The sequence below is a fragment of the Lacerta agilis genome, chromosome 10 (genome assembly GCF_009819535.1).
Source record: "Lacerta agilis isolate rLacAgi1 chromosome 10, rLacAgi1.pri, whole genome shotgun sequence".
Classification (NCBI taxonomy): Eukaryota; Metazoa; Chordata; class Lepidosauria; order Squamata; family Lacertidae; genus Lacerta; species Lacerta agilis.
Window position 1 is genome coordinate 38056059 of NC_046321.1, and position 16714 is coordinate 38072772.

Here is a 16714-nt window from a genome sequence, read left to right on the forward strand (position 1 = left end):
CGTCTCCACTCCTCCACATGCAGCTGCTGGGTGACCTTCGGCTAGTCACACTTCTCTGAAGTCTCTCAGCCCCACTCACCTCACAGAGTGTTTGTTGTGGGGGAGGAAGGGAAAGGAGAATGTTAGCCGCTTTGAGACTCCTTCGGGTAGTGAAAAGCGGGATATCAAATCCAAACTCTTCTTCTTCTTCTATCTAAGTTTAACAAACAAAATATAAATAATTTGGGTTGTTCTCACTGTTCTTGAAATTTTCTGGATGTTCAGGTGGAACACAGGATTTATTTACAGGCTTCCCTTCTATTGCTCATGATTTTTTTTTATCTAGTGGCTTTTTTTTGGGGGGGGATTTATTGGATTTTTTTTTCCAACTAGGAGATGCTGTTCTATCAGTATGCAGAACAGAACAAGGTCCTCAGCAGGCATAGGCAAACTCCGGCCCTCTAGATGTTTTGAGACTACAACAACCATCATTCCTAGCTAACAGGACCAGTGGTCAGGGATGATGGGAATTGTAGTCTTAAAACATCTGGAGGGCCGGAGTTTGCCTATGCCTAGTCCTCAGCATTTCTGAGATAGGAGAATGGAATTCTACTGCACGTACCATAAGTAGGAGGCATCTGTGGACAATGGCTTTCCATTCATAAACCCTGAAACTACTCAACCAATATGCAGCAATAAAATGTTATCCCAAAGCCCATGGACATGCAGGCAATGCAGCATGATTCCTGTTAATAGTTGCCTACTGACTTCATAGCCCCAAGGGTAAAAGTCTCCAAACCCACCTGAGCACACAGCTACTTTGGCTGAGACTTCTACTCTGTGGCATCACAGCAGCTAAGCCAATGACAGCTCTCCTGCCAAGGCCCTCTGTGACATCAGAGGAGATCAACTGTACCAACTATAACCGCCTGCTGTCTGTAGGTTGTGAATATTCTCATTAGATTATAACTGCATTCAAGCAAGACTGCGGTACAGTGTAGAGAGAGATATGCAATCTGGGATAAGTGCATTTGAGAACTCAAACCCAGCATTATGTGATAAACGTCACAGCAGACACACCAGTACAGATAAAATGCCTCTCAAGCTGCAGTCAAAAGCCTAGCCAACATGATGAGAACCTCAACCTCCAATTTTTGTACAAAAAAAAATTGCCTTCACATTAGATTGCTGACACTTTTTTTTGTTCCTTCAGCTCTTGACCAAATGATAATTAACTATTCTAAATACTCTGGGTTCCCCTTTTACTGTTATTTTTGTAAGAAGCACAATCACACATATTACAGGAATGCTGTAATGTTAGAGCTTTATCTAAAACAAACATGTTTATATTCAGAAAATACATATATTGTAAATGATCACAATCAGGGAAGGACTCCAGCGCTCTGACGATACCAGTCAATACCAGCTCTAGAATAAGAAGGAAGTTAGCTTCAACAGCGTCTTCCCTTAAGTAACACGTTTCGACAATGAGATCTTGGGGAGTTTATAACAGCATCATCATGGTGCTATGTACCTTCAAAAAGCTAAATACCATTTCTGGAAAAATAAATAAAACAAGAACAGGGGCTTTAGCTCAGGTTTGGCCGCCTTCCAGTTATTCAACTAGCTGAGCCACTACTCATATGCCATAACCACTAAATTTTCCTCCTCTTACGCTTTCTGGTAAAATACACCCTGGTGAGTTATAATTTTAACATATGAATTTATAATATTACTTGATATGTGGGTTGTGAAACAATTTCTTCCAGTTGACTGTAGGCAGGGAGATCATCATCTCACTAGCCATTCTGTTGCGAATATAGATTCGGGTTTGATTTATAGTGTAAAAAGTGTTCCATGTTCACATTCTGTGCCACCCAAACTAAGATATAAAACGCCTTTCATAAAATAGTTGAGGTACATAAAATACTATCTCCTACTAGCCTAGGAAATTAGCATAGGAAACATAACAGAACACAGATAAAATTTGTGCTTAAAATGTGATAACATAAACAAGGTTAAGCAGAAAATCTAGAGCAGTGCTATGCAAAACTGGCATAGCTTTCTCTACATACTGACACGGGCATGAATAATGAGTTTCAAATGAATGGCTTGAAGTCACATTATTTGTCTTCTGCACTAATTCATGATTCTTTGGGCACAATAACTTCAGTGCACTTCATTAATTTCTATGAACACAAAACATTTTATATGGCACCATATTATATGCTAAACTCACACAAGAACATATGCCTTTAAATTCTAAACAAAATCGAAAATTCTTTCTAGTAGCACCTTAGAGACCAACTGAGTTTGTTCCTGGTATGAGCTTTCGTGTGCATGCACACTTCAGCTCATACCAGGAACAAACTCAGTTGGTCTCTAAGGTGCTACTAGAAAGAATTTTCGATTTTGTTTTGACTATGGCAGACCAACACGGCTACCCACCTGTAACTTTAAATTCTAACAATTGCAGGCAGTATAGAGACTAAAGTCACCATCAGCTTTATTGTATTAGCCATTGGCCTTGACAGTTTTCAGGTAAAATTTCTTTTAAAAATTATAAAAATTATAAAATTAACCTGATACAAGTTAAACTAAAAACATCCATATCTTTTAAAAAAATCTGTTATCTTCTTAGAACTCCTTAGTTGTCCCAACGCTTTAGTCTTCTTTTACTTGAAGTTTCCTTGCAGTTAAAACATACAGTGCTGTTCTACATGTCACAAAGGATGTAATTTTTCTAATAGAAAACAGATGATTTCTCAGTCAGAACAGGATGCTAATCTAGCCCCATTTTCCCTTGGCCCATCATATAAGGGACATTATAGAACAGAATTGATTACATTCTCTTGCTTGATTCAGGTTACAAATACAAATCCACTGGGAGACAGGAGCTTGTTTCTATCTGCCATTCAACATGGCAGAAGGCATAACCTGTAAGCAGAGTGTGAGAAAAACATTCTGCAAGGTGAAGAATGTTAAATCCTCAAGGTATCTAAAACGATGATGGACCTTTTAAAAGAGACAAAACCATTGATAGGCTTTAAATGATTGCAACAGCCTCATATCTCCCCCCCCCCTCGCCCCACCCCGGACTTCATATATCCTGTCGCTTAGTTTGTTTTTGTATTTTACGTAGGTGATCCCATAATACTTCAGGAAAATTATACATTTGAGACAGCACTTTGGTGTGTGTGTTTTTAAATTCTGCTTGAGGAAAGATATGTCTGTTTTACTAATCATGTACACACATCTATGAAATCTCAATAATGTCACATGTGATCCATGCGATGGTCACCTCCAGGCTTGACTGCTGTAACTCGCTCTACGCGGGGCTGCCTTTGAGACTGTCCCAGAAACTCCAGCGGGTGCAGAATGCTGCAGCGAGGCTCCTTGCGGGGACCTTGCCATGGGAGCATATTCATTCAGTGCTTTACCAGCTGCACTGGCTCCTGGTGGACTACCAGGTCAGGTTCAAAGTGCTGGTTCTGACCTTTAAAGCCCTATGTGGCTTAGGACCCTCATACTTATGGGACTGCCTCTCCTGGTATGCCCCACAGAGGACCTTAAGGTCCACAAATAACAATAGCCTAAGGGTCCCGGGCCCAAAAGAAGCCAGATTATCCTCCACAAGGGCCAGGGCTTTTTCAGTGTTGGCTCCGACCTGGTAGAATACTCTGTCCAACGAGACTAGGGCCCTGCGGGACCTGACCTCCTTCCGCAGGGCCTGTAAAACAGAGTTATTCCGCCTGGCATTTAATCTAGCCTGATCCCCTATTCCCTATTTAATCTAGCCTGATCCCCTATTCCTTTTCCCCTTCCCTTTTTTTCTGAAGAAACCCTTCTGGTCCCCACATTAAAATTCCTCCCTGGTCTCCCTATTGGCCTAGCATGACTAACCTGGCCAGTTAGCCCTGGTGATCCCATTGATGTTTGGTTTTAAGCTGTTTTTTAGCTGTTTTTTAAGTTGTTTTAAGCATTGTCTTACATTTGTTGTTAGCTGCCCTGAGCCCGGTTTTTTGGATCGGGAAGGGCGGGGTAGAAATAAAAAATATTATTATTATTATTATTATTTATGTATCCTTCTTTTAACCAATGGCCAGCTTCCCTCTGCTGGGTTTGGTCAAAGTTCTCTCTCATCTATAGCTGAAAACCTGAAGTGATGACCTGCTCCAAACCAGTTTTCCAAATTCATTTCAAACACTGATCTCACCAGGGTGTCTCTGAGAGAATTGTCTCATTCATGTCCATGTTCTCATTCGTGTACATGGGGGGGAAGCCAAATGCCTCATTTGGCAACAAGCTGCAGTCCCACCATTCCTGACAATGGACCATCCATCATCAGCAGAGACTTCCACAGGGATGGGAAGTAACATCACCTTCTCCTGAAAGTAGCCCCATGGTTTAGAACAGAAGACAATAGGTTTATAATACCCCAGCATAACTACGAGCTGGGTTGAGGAGAGGGAATGGAGGATGAACAACAAAATTTGTCTGTTGCGGAGGAGCTCATCTTCCGGTCTTGTGGTCTAGGGGAACAGCTCTTCCTATTCAGAGCTCACCAGCCATGTTAGCTTTGGGCACAGGGCACACTGTGTCCTCTCTCTCCAGATTCATTGATGGTTGGGAAATTGAGGAATAAGGCAGGAAGAGAGCAGAGTTGGGAACAGGGAAGAGGAGCCTATATCTATATAGATATATTTATATAGATATATATCTATAGGCCTCCGTTATGTATATATATATATATATATATATATATATATATATAGATATATGTGTGTGTGTGTGTGTGTATGTATATATATATATATATATGAGAATTAAAGGCAAACTTTGGGAAGTCTGACTAGAAAGATAACTTCAATATTTGCTTTTGTCTGTTCTTTAGAAACAAACACTAGAATTTCAGCAAAATGAACATATTCTTTCCAGATAGTTATTTATGTGGTTTTTTTATATTGTAAATCACCCTGTGATCTTCTGATGAAGGGTGGTATAGAAATTTATAAATATAACAATAACTTACCGTTAAAGCCAGGAGTTTCCCATGACGTGAGAGATGGCTGGGATGTGGTCTGTTTTGGCCCGCAGTGATTCCACATACCAGTGTTCTGCTTCAGGTAATCTGCTGAGTCTCATGTAGGCTTCCCCTGCACAGCAGAATGGGAAACCAATTAGAGAACATGGAGTTATATATATATACATACATATATATATAGAGAGAGAGAGAAAAAAGAAAACTGAGTTAATTTAATGGGATATAACCATTTAACTTAGTTCACAAGGCATCTTCCCCAGTCCTACCTGGAGATGCTGGGGATTGAACCTGGAGTTTTCTACATGCAAGCAGATGTTCTATCCTTGAGCTCCAACCTTTCTCTAGCATCACCACTGGAAACAGGATAGGATCTAGACTTTGCCTCCAGTCTATTACGGATCAGGCTAGTTAAGAGGTAGGTACATGTAGCTCTGAACTCCCAAGCATAGTCAAGGGAGAAAAACCCTATGGGAAGAAAAGACTCCACTGCTGCCTAAGGCTATTGTCTCTCTTCTTAATCTTCTTTGCTGGGTGTCACCCTTTGCAGATGACCTTGGCATGTATTACAATATTAAAACTTAAACCAAACATGAAAAAAACAAAGCAAGGGTTCGTTAAAACTCAACTGTCTGTTAATAGGATGGATAGTTACTCAAGTCAATGAGAAAGCCAGATGAAAAAGAAAAGTCTACAGCTGGCATCTAAAAATTGACATTATTGTCAGGGACCTCCAGAAGCAGCATTTTTCATAACTGGTGAGCATTTTGCCAGTGAGCAACATCAAATACGACCCCCTTCCCAGTTTCCAGAAGAAGTTCATAAATAAAGGGCTCCTAATATTACCACAATCATGTAAACAGATCAAAATCCCTGACGGAAATGGGCATGTAAGGAAGCTTCCTTCAGATCTACCTGTCCTTGTTCTACTACCATATGTCAATAACATTTGATGTGCTACCTTCTATATGAGAGTACACCAATTAAGAGGGAAAGGAAATTCAGGACACCATGGACTAGATTTCATACAATCATCTCAGAACAACTAGATCATTGTAGATTGTCTACTAAAATTAGCTGCTCTCTGAAAGTTATCTTAGACCGTGCTGCCAGAAATTCCATTACTGATCCTTAAATGTCAAGCAGTATTAAAATGCATCACCATACATATATGCAATGATTATTTATATAGACCTTTCAGTTTGCAATATGCATCTGTCTATAGCTGATACTAACAGCTGTGGTCAGTTGGTTAAATTTTTTGGCAATAAGATACTTTGAGCTTTAGGGTGAGAAATAAGGGTTTCAAACACAAGAGTGTGGTGAACTTTAATGTGTTTCCCCTTTATATGAATTCACACACATAGCTGAACACTGGATTTTAAATTTCCAGTATCTACTACACAGTAGCTTCTAAACATGCGAATATAGCTGAGTATGCAGCAGAATTTCCTCCTGCAGCATCATATTTGTGAAAGACAAACAAATTATAGTTAAAAGCAGAAATAAGGCTCAGCCAAAAGATTTCAGCGAAGTAAATTATTCATTTTTGTTGAAATAAATCAATTTTTATAGCTCCAGATGCTTCTTGGCAACCTGAATTTGCAGTTTTGGGGGCAGCAAAAGGAGGCTTAAAATATTAAGGTCTGTAAAATGCTACTGTTTGTTACCAAAAAATGACAGACACAAGCAAATCCTCTTTCCTTACCCTGTCCCTGTATATGGGATGCATACATTTGCTGAATGTGTTTTAAGGGTCCAATTTACCTTAGAACTAGGATCCTTTAGAGCTCACTTGTTTGAAAATACAGAGGATGTGTACAATTTGTACCTTTTCCAAACACATGAGGACAAACCAGTTAACCTGTGGCAAACCAGATGTTGCTGAATTACAACTCCCATCAGACCCAGCAAGGCCCAGTACTCAGAGATAATACAAGCTGTAGTTCAAGCAACATCTGGAAGGCTACAGGTTAGCCATCCTGGTGGACTAACAGATTTAAGCCTCTTGAAACATGTAACACTGTCTCAAAAGTCTATGCTACATGCAACAGCATTTTAGGTATATTTAGATTGCTGCACAGCACAGAATGGCAAACAAAGCTCTGCAAGCATTTGTTAAGTAGTTGCCATGCAAATATATTGGTTTGCTTTGTCCAAAATATTTCTTAATCGCCATCATTAAAATATATCAGCGTGAATAAAAATTCACAAGTACCGAATAAATATAATGGACACATCTCCTCCCAGGCACATCTCCCCTTCCTCAAGAATAACAAACACTACCACCACCACACTACCGCCACCACCACCAAACCCCACGCAAATTAAAAACAGTTAAAAGATTTTTTAAAACAATTGCAGCAGTGGCTCTGTCTCTGCTTTGTAGCTGGTGCTGCAGCTAAGAGATGCAGATTGACAGCCGATGCAGAGGTCACAAGATTACAGCTGTGTTCAGCTGCTGGGGCTGGCTTGCCTAATGGTGAGAGGCTCAGCAGGTAGAAGGCTACCAGGAGGGAAGAGACAGGTGTAGATGGCAAAAAGATTGAATAGCAGAGAAGGGGCAGTGGGTATACTGAATAAAAAGCCTTGCTTCCCGTTGTAGCTTTGGTGGGGGGGGGGAGACCCCCAAAGAGAAAGAAGAATGGCAGATGAAAGTGATGGAGTATGTGGAGATGGCAAAACTGACAGGGAAGATCCGAAACCTGGAAGATCAAGTATTTACTAAAGAGAAAGAAGAATGGCAGATGAAACTGATGGGAGTATGCAGAGACGGCGAAACTGACAGGGAAGATAGGGTATTTACCAAAAACTGGAGTAAATTTGTAATTTACTTAAACAGGTAAAATCATACCTCATACCAAGAACAAACTTAGTTGGTCTCTAAGGTGCTACTGGAAGGAATTTTTTATTTTATTTTATTTTGACTATGGCAGACCAACACTGCTGTAGTTAACCTGTAGTTAAAATCTTTGGCAGGGATGTAAGGACACTTGTAATGTGGAATTATTTATGATAATTATGGTTAAGTAATAGATAGATAATGGTAAATGATGTGGCAAACTTAAATTTAAATATGGAATCCATGGAGGGAGGGAGGAGGTCCGAAGGTTCAAAAGAACCTTGTATTTGAATGTTTGAAAAGGTTATGTTTTATATGTATAAATTATCAAAAACCTAATAAAATTATTTTTTTTTAAAAAAAAATAAGATCCCCAAAGAGTGGAATAGCCTTTGGATTGGAAATGGAAAACTAGCATGCAGTTCCCCACCCAGTTAAGAAAGGATAGCTGGATGTGAATGGAAGTACATAGCAACGAATGTTATATTTTCATGCGGACATTTTTTTGCCCTGTATTGTGTTAGTGCTCACAATTTAATACAAAGATAGGAAACGTATATGCAGTGTAGAACTTTGAACTGGACTTGCATCAACAAAAATATTGTGATTAATGACAGCTTTGCTCTTTAAGTGATACGTGTAACAGAGAAAGATCAATTGTGAGACTTCTAGTACGGTCCCAAGAGAAATCTGATGACTTTTAATAATGCATCCCTAGAGTCTGCATGATAGAAATACAATTGTACATAACTTAAATCACAGCATAAAAAGGGAAAGGTAGGGAAAGATTCATTAGTTGCCCAAGAGAATACCAAAGTCTTAATTATGCCAGACAAAAATTGTTATATGAAGTGAAAGATTAGGAACTGTTTAATATATGCAGACAGTGAGGCACCTTGTTTAGCATACTAATTGAATGTCATCTTAGTATTTAAGGGACAAGGGGGAAAGAGGCAATTATATTTTACTTCATTTCTCAGTGGGGGCAAATTGTAACAAAATCTGGATTTACATAATCTGAATAGAGGAGGTACACATTGTGTTCCAAATTTAAAAGACTATGCCTGTAGGGTCTTCCTTTTGGTTTATTCCCAGTTAATAAAAATGTCTCATGATTCAAGGTTGGCTTCAAGTACAGAAAAAATAAAAATGAAAACATTCCACTAATATTGGTGCAAAGGAACATGTGCTACAATGCCCAGAACACTTAAATTAATTCACTTCCACTTAAAACTCTCCGTGTTTTATTAAATACATTAAGTGTAAGACAAGGGATGTCAGCTTGAATACAGACTGATCTGAAGCACTCTGTGCATGTGAGAGAGGTGAAGAACACATTGTCGAGGCTTCCAAAAAGCTGCTCACATTGCCATCTGTGGCAAGTAAGAACTATTTCCAAGTGAACAGGCAAACTTTCACAAGTTAGGGGTTTTGTTTGTTTCATTCTGTCAGTAACTAACACATGTGTGTGCTATGTGGTTTTATCTGCAAGGTGTATTAACAGAACAAATATGACATTCACTGAATACTGGAAACAAATTATGGGATAGTGAAGGTAACTAGGTGCACTTTCATTTCAATTCCTGATTGAATTTGAGGAAGCAGCAGCTTTGGTGGGAAACAAAGAATAGCCCTGAAATACAGAGCAAAAAGAAACAAAGAATGGTCAAGACTGGTAGTGATGGTGGTCTTTTGCAGAATAATTTGGAGGTCCAATGATACCTTTTGTTGCTAGTGATGCGCATAGCTTCCTATGACTGTTATGTGGAATTTGTTTTGTTCTGTTTCTATGGTATCACTTGTTTATGTTCTTACAGGTGTTGTAAGACACTTTGTGTAACAATTAATTAACAAGTTGAAATAATGATGATGGTGATAATTTCAAAACAAATGTTTATCTGAGTGTACATTTATAACTATAAAAAACTATATCTATGTACAAAACTCAGGCTCATGAGTTCCCCATCTTCTCTGGAACCACCACAAAGAAGAGATTGAATGCTTCTGTTTCTGTTTCTATCTATCCACTCTTTGCTATTGTGTCCAAACCCTGAAAAACTGTGGTTATTCTTAACTATGGTTTATGGAAACAAAGCCAGCTTCAAACAGTAGTATGGAAGTATGGCCCTAAGACTCATATATGTTTCACAAAACTATAGTTTAGCATTATCTCATAACTTTCGTAGCTCATGTCTGGGTTCCATCATTCAGTCTCACTGTCAGCTACTGTGAAGGAGAAACACCTTCATGGGAAATAACTCTGCAGTTCCCTCTAATCTTATCATTCAACCTTAATACCAGTAAACCTCCATCTGTTTACAGATGTTAACACTGTGGATATAGGGCTGACCCATGTGTAAGTGATCTTACGTCGAAATGTCAATGAATTATCCAGATCTCTCGTGTATTTAAGTGAGAGGATAAAAGAAAAAAAGGGGGAATAGCATATTGTTGTTGGGTACACATATAATCATACTATAAATGTTTTCGTGTCAGAACTATGTCATGAAATAAAACTTTTTAGACCAGGTGTGGGGAAACCTTTGGCCCTCCAGATGTTGCTGAAGTACAACTCCCATCAGCATCCACAAACATGGCTAATTCCTAGGGATTATGGGAGTTGTAGGTCAGCAAAATCTGGAAAGCCAATGGTTTCCTACAGCTGATTTAAACAATGACCTAAATGTTTTATAGCCTAACTTATGCATGAATAAATCCAAGTGTATGAGAAATCCAAATGTAAAGAGATAAGATATATTTTATAATTTGTGTGTGAATGAATATATATGAAGGGTGCTCTGTCAACATGTGTCTGGGCAGATCAAGAACATCTTCCATTTTTGTGCTAAGAGCCTCTGAAGAGCCCAGGCACCTTGATCTAATTTGTAAGTGTTTGTTAACAGAGTCAATTTCTATTTATTTTGCTTGAATGGTTCCTTATGGAACCAGACACCCAATCAACACCGAGCTTAGTTAATTGGCTTCACTAGAATAAAAAAAAGTAATTTAGCAGAATCAACAGCTAAAACGGAGATGCAAAATGAAATCCAAAGTTAATCAATTTCAACAAGGAAGAGAAAAATCGTTTAGACCATAGGAGTTCTGCAATCCTATAACCTCCAGAGCATGAACAAATCATGATGAAAATGAGGGCCCTGAACTCAGCTTGGAGACACTAGATTGTCTCTTATAAAGGTATTCACATTCATCAGATAAAGAAGAGCACGTTGTTACTAAGATTTCACATAAACTAACATTTATTCTGATACCTATTTTGGTATATAGAGTACATATTAGATAGATGAGCCATTGCATATGGCATGACAAAAGGGAAACAACAATTGTGCTTCGAGCCCTAAAACACTTCGACCACCCAGTGATCAATTTCTGCAGCTACACTGTAAGTGCCAGAAACCATACTGCGGTTACTATGGATTTCCAAATCTTCATACTCAGCACATGCTTAAAAGACAGAAGTTGACAGACTGTATTACTAAGCTGTTCGGGGGCATCTTCATGAATTCCTGTGCATCTTGTATGCCTCCTACCAGCAACATCTGCAGCAAAGCTTCTGCCAAATGTATCGCTCTGCTTTCCTTTGGTTCACATCAGCAAGACCAAGAGGGTGGCCTTGTCATCTGAGCAGCCCAGGACCTCCATACACACTGCCCAGGCTTGTGTCCCAGAGAGCTCACTTTGGTGCTGCTAACACAGCAAAAACAATACAGGTGGCAGCTGTTACCGGTCTCTGCGGCCACAGCAGGCACTGTGATTCTCCAGCGGTTTGACTTCACTCCCAGAGGCACACTCCATTGTCACCTGGGACAGACAAGATGCCAAAAACAGCTGCAACAACTACTTGCACATAAGCCACACCTGAATTTCCTAGCATGGCACCTCATATTTAAGATAAAAAAGGAAAGCCATGTGTATTTGAAGAGGGATACCTAATTGTGACCAGTAATTGTAGGCACAAATGATGAACAAAGTGTCAAAATACCACCTAGATGATTTATCAAAATTACACCTGAAGGACGGGCACTCAGGTGCACTTAGAGGAATGAAGTTACAGGGAAAAAATGTGTGTAACTAATGATCTGAAACCTGAGTATATCAGCCTTGCTCTCTTTCCTATTCCTTTTAATATTAAAATAAAGCCCCTATGCTCCAGCTTACATTTATACTATTAAGCTGACTAACATATGAATTATTCTAGCAGGTGGGCTTGTGTGGTTTTAAGACCAATGCAACACAATCAACTGCATAATATCATATTTCCAGGGCAGAAAAGGACCAAGCAAGCCTAATTTTAACATTAAACTACTCAAGTTCCCATAGGGACCATTATTTCTTTTGACCCCAAGAATTAATTGAAGCCTTAAAACAAAATAGATTACCTATTTAATGCAGCTGAGTTGGACTTTAGCCTTTGTATGGCATGTCCGAATGCCAAGCCAATTAATCTGTGTTACCCTTATACTTTCTTCTTAAAATTAAGTGCCAAAAAAGGAAAACATACACCAAACAAACACTTCATGCAATCTTAAAAAATTAGACTGATAATCATTTTAAATCATACTAATTCTCTCTTTTGAAAGTGAAAAGAAAAGACTGATAAATTGTTTTCCTTTGGTAAAGGGCCAAACATATGGTTTCCTTAGTTTGATTCAAGCACACCTGGCCAAATAAATCACGCCAATACTGCAAACCAAAATTATTTCACAATTTCATATACGATGTACATTCTCGGTAGACAATGCAAGAATGACCATGATACCAATAAGTAGAAGAGAACTAAACTGTTAAATTTTAAACCTGAAATCTAAAAATGTCAATCTACAGTAAAAGTAGCAACATTTTTAAAGTAGGAACCAGCTGGCCAGACCAGTGAGGCAAAAACTACTGGGCATATTCCTTGAAAATCATGGAAAACAGATGGTACAACTGACATAACTTTAACAAGTTTGACACTAAATTGCTAATAATAGGTCTAACTGGAGTTCTTGTTCTTTGAAAGCACCATTACACATTGTAATGAAAGAGTTAAACAGACCCACTCCTTGAACTTTTATTTTTGCAATAAACCTCAGTTCAAATATAATGCAACACCCATGAGCATTTATCTTCTCAAGCTTGGAATGTCCAAAGCTTTCTGCAGGGTGTTAGTTCAACTGTCTTACTGTGTGGTGAGCAAAGAGGAAGAAGATGAGATGTGCCATGTGCAAGACTAGCTTCAGTCCTTTTCAATAAATATGGTAAGTGGAATACAAACCATTTGTTTGTCCCTTTCCCAGTTTGTTTAGAAGTCAGTTCAGGGAATCTAGCCAATGTACAATGGCAGCTACCTAGAACATTAAATCTCAAGTCCTGAAGATCACACCTGGCTCAGAATAACCTTGCTATATTAAAATATATTTGCACCATTAGGTTCTTTGTCACAAGAAAATAAAACAAATGTCCAACTTGCATAATACAAACCCTTTTCAGACAACCAGCTGAATGCAGGTTATGGGCAGTATGGGATCATGGTCGCAAGCCCTGTTTGCTGACTAAACACACACATTTGCAGATATAAACAGAGCCATATGGTGGCCAGAACATGCATGGGTGCTTGTTCAGAGAAGATTATGATGGTTTTATATCAACTGGTTGCCTATCCGTGTGCTAATCCTGACAAACTCCTTACTAGTCTAGGTCAGGATCAAGTGAAAGACTGCTTTAAGCACACAGGAACTTACCAAGCCCTTCAATCAGCTTTGGATGCCCTGTTTCCATGGGCTGTAGATTGGAAGAAAGGTCTTGGGCCAGGAGCAAACTATTATATGCAAACTCACTCTTCTGGTGCTATTGGCCCAAAGCAGGCCACATGGGGAGAAAGAAATGTCCCCCCCCCTCCAAAAAAGCCACATGAGACTTTCTTCCTCATTGGGAGGAGAAAACCCACTTACAAATGAAAGTAAGGAGTGACCTTTTCAGTGGTGGTGGGACAATTCTGGAGATTCCCTCTTGGGAAGATAGGGCAGGCCCTCTTTTTTAATCACTTCTAGATATGGTTTTAAGATTATTTTATTTCAACAGGCATTCAGAGTTTAAAATTTGTCTTTCCTGATTCATCTGCTACTGCTTTTTTAGTGTGAGTTTTATGTATTGATCTTTTGTTGCTTTAAATTGGTTTTATTGACTGTACAGCACTTTGGATACACAAATATAGGAAAGTGGTTTATACATAATCTCTCTGTCTGATCAAGGAGCCTGGTACCCCCCCCCCCCCAAAAAAAAGAAACTTGTGGAAGACATTACACACATATATGGTTCTAGTTGCCCATGTGAATGTATATTCATAGGTGATCAGGGATGGGGTCTGTTTCCACAACCCTCATCTATCAAGTTTGAAAGTATGAAGAGGGAATAATACATTCCCTAAACTTTAAAAAAAAATAATTGAACAGAAAAACAGAAATATGTACCGTGGGCAGAACAATAAGGTCTCAGTGTCTCATATATAATGGCCAATATAAATAATCTTGAATGAAACTGCAGGAGTCAAATGGGGAGTTACAAATAATCTAATCACCTTGATGTTGAATATGCTGAATTTTCTTTTCAAATGTTTGCTTTGTACTCACCCATCATGTTATATAAACTTTGTGGTGCAAACTGCCTTGGCATTTTCTGTATTGCTTCTTTGTAAACTGTAAGGGCATCCTGGGGGGTGGGGAGAGAAAGAAAGAAATATTCTTATCAGAGCATGGATTTCAGAAGCAATTTTTACATGCAAATTTAATACAAGAAAGATCCAATTGTCTTCATTAATCATGAAGAGGGTCACATTTCCCACTTATAAAAAAGTCAACAAAAAAGATGAATCTCTTCAACGCAATGCAGAATAATTTCCATCATTTCCCATCTCATTTGAAGAAGGGGAAATGGAATATTTAAGAACTTCCAAAGGCTCATTAGCTTACATTTAAAATTCTGTAGAATTACACAATATACAAATTAGGATTTAACTGCAGACGAGTATTTTTATTATCATGTGATTCAAATGCTCACAATGATAGCTCTCAATCTACTATAAACACAAATCACTATTACAATCTGTATTGTTTCATACATAAGGCTGGAAGAATATGAAGGACAACTGATTTTATGCAGAATGCATAAAATACAAGCAGCTCTGCATTGAGGCTTATTCAGCTAGGCTACCTTAGCCCAAGCATAAACTTATAAAAACCACAGGACAAGGATCAAAGCTCACTAGGGAGCTTAGCGACAAACTCCTTTGCATGCAGAAAGTCCCCAGTTCCTGGCATCTGCACATGGGGTTTGGAAAGACTCCTGTCTAAAACCCTGGAGAACTGCTGCCAGTCAGTGCAAAGAGTACTGAACTAGATGCAGGACCTGCCTGCTCATGAGGCTCAATGGGGCAGTCACCTCAAGTAGCAGGCTGGGGACAACAGAGAGGGCAGATCCAGGGCCCCCAGGAGGGTGAGGCTTGCTGCCTCCTGCACTTGTCACCCGCTGCTGCCTTCTTCACCACCACTCCTCCTGCCTGCTCCTCTCTGGACTCCTTTATTCTCTCCCGCTGCATTTAGCATGCCAGGGCTTCCCTGGCCACCTCCAGTAACATCAGGCAATGGCGGAGGTGGAGGGATGGAGCAGTGTGTGTGTGCATTTTCAAGCCCTGGATGGATGGACCCATGTGTATAAGGGTATAAAGCAGCTTCCTATGTTCCAATGTTTGTTCATAGTTTATTTATTGCAATTGCTTGAAATTAATTTTCGTTCTCACTGAATGACACCCTCCCATACCCTTTGCAGATCTCTAGAAGTATCATGCTGGGCCCAAAGCCATGTTCTCGCAAATAAAAATCCCCAAGAACAATTTCCTCTCAATGTAAGGACAAAGATACCGTTATTCAAAACACAAAGAACTCAGGGAGAGCTAGTGGTATATCATACTTTATTGTTTCAGCCATCTTTGATTCTGCCTTCCCTGTGCTGCCTCACGTAAGGCTCCAAACCTTCAGGAGATGCAAAGGGTCTGGGAAGATGAGGATGAGCAAAAAACAAAAAAACAAAAACAAAAAAAAACTGGCCCAGCAAGGGTGGAACACTGCTAAGCACAACTCTGGACTCAAACAATTGGTTTTAAGCAACTATTATCATGAAGTTTGTGAAGGTATCTAACATGGTTGTGGAAGAAAAAGGTCTCACCTCATACTGTCCTTGTTCATGGTAGAGTTTCCCCAAATTATAAAGGCAGCTAGTAACCGAGCTCTTGTGAGCATGTGGATCTTTCAAATTTTCATCAGGAATTTCTGAACATTTCAGGAATGTCTTCCTGGCTTCGTCAGCCTTGCCTTGGTTCATTAAGATGATACCAGTATTTAAATAGGCAGCTGTGTGAGAGAGAAATAAAAGATATCACACATTCATATGGGATCCCACTATAGCAAAGCTTGCTTAAAACCAGCAAAACCGTGATGACTACAGTTGCTAGTGCTTATTTGTAAAACTAGACTGATCTTTACAATCTCCAACATAGTTCAATTCTTTATTGTCAAAACCATATGGTATAAAGGAGGGGCAATGAACCTGCAGCCCTCCAGATGTTGCTGAACTTGTCCCATCATGACTGATAATGGTCATGCTATAGATTAAAAGACTCTTGCCACTCCTCTAGAGAAGATTATGTACGATAAAATGCCACATTCTACTACTGCAACAAGAGAAACATTTGAGCCCCAACCAGGTAGGTATGTGAGTCTGAAGAACAAACAAAGCTTCTGTCATAAAATTCAACAGGAATGGTAGCTATTCTCCAAATAAATAAGGAAGGCTGGTAATGA

General features: G+C 39.3%; 1 protein-coding gene across 1 annotated transcript in view; it reads right to left on the reverse strand.

Moving 5' to 3' along the window:
* The window catches only part of TMTC2 (transmembrane O-mannosyltransferase targeting cadherins 2), a 182071-nt gene that overhangs the window by 34854 nt on the left and 130503 nt on the right, over positions 1-16714 (reverse strand). The window contains exons 6-9 of the mRNA XM_033163126.1: positions 16080-16264; positions 14489-14567; positions 5038-5135; positions 4545-4556 (exon numbers count right to left, since the gene is read on the reverse strand). Coding sequence (XP_033019017.1) covers positions 4545-4556; positions 5038-5135; positions 14489-14567; positions 16080-16264 — 374 coding nt within the window. The remainder of the gene's footprint in view (positions 1-4544; positions 4557-5037; positions 5136-14488; positions 14568-16079; positions 16265-16714) is intronic.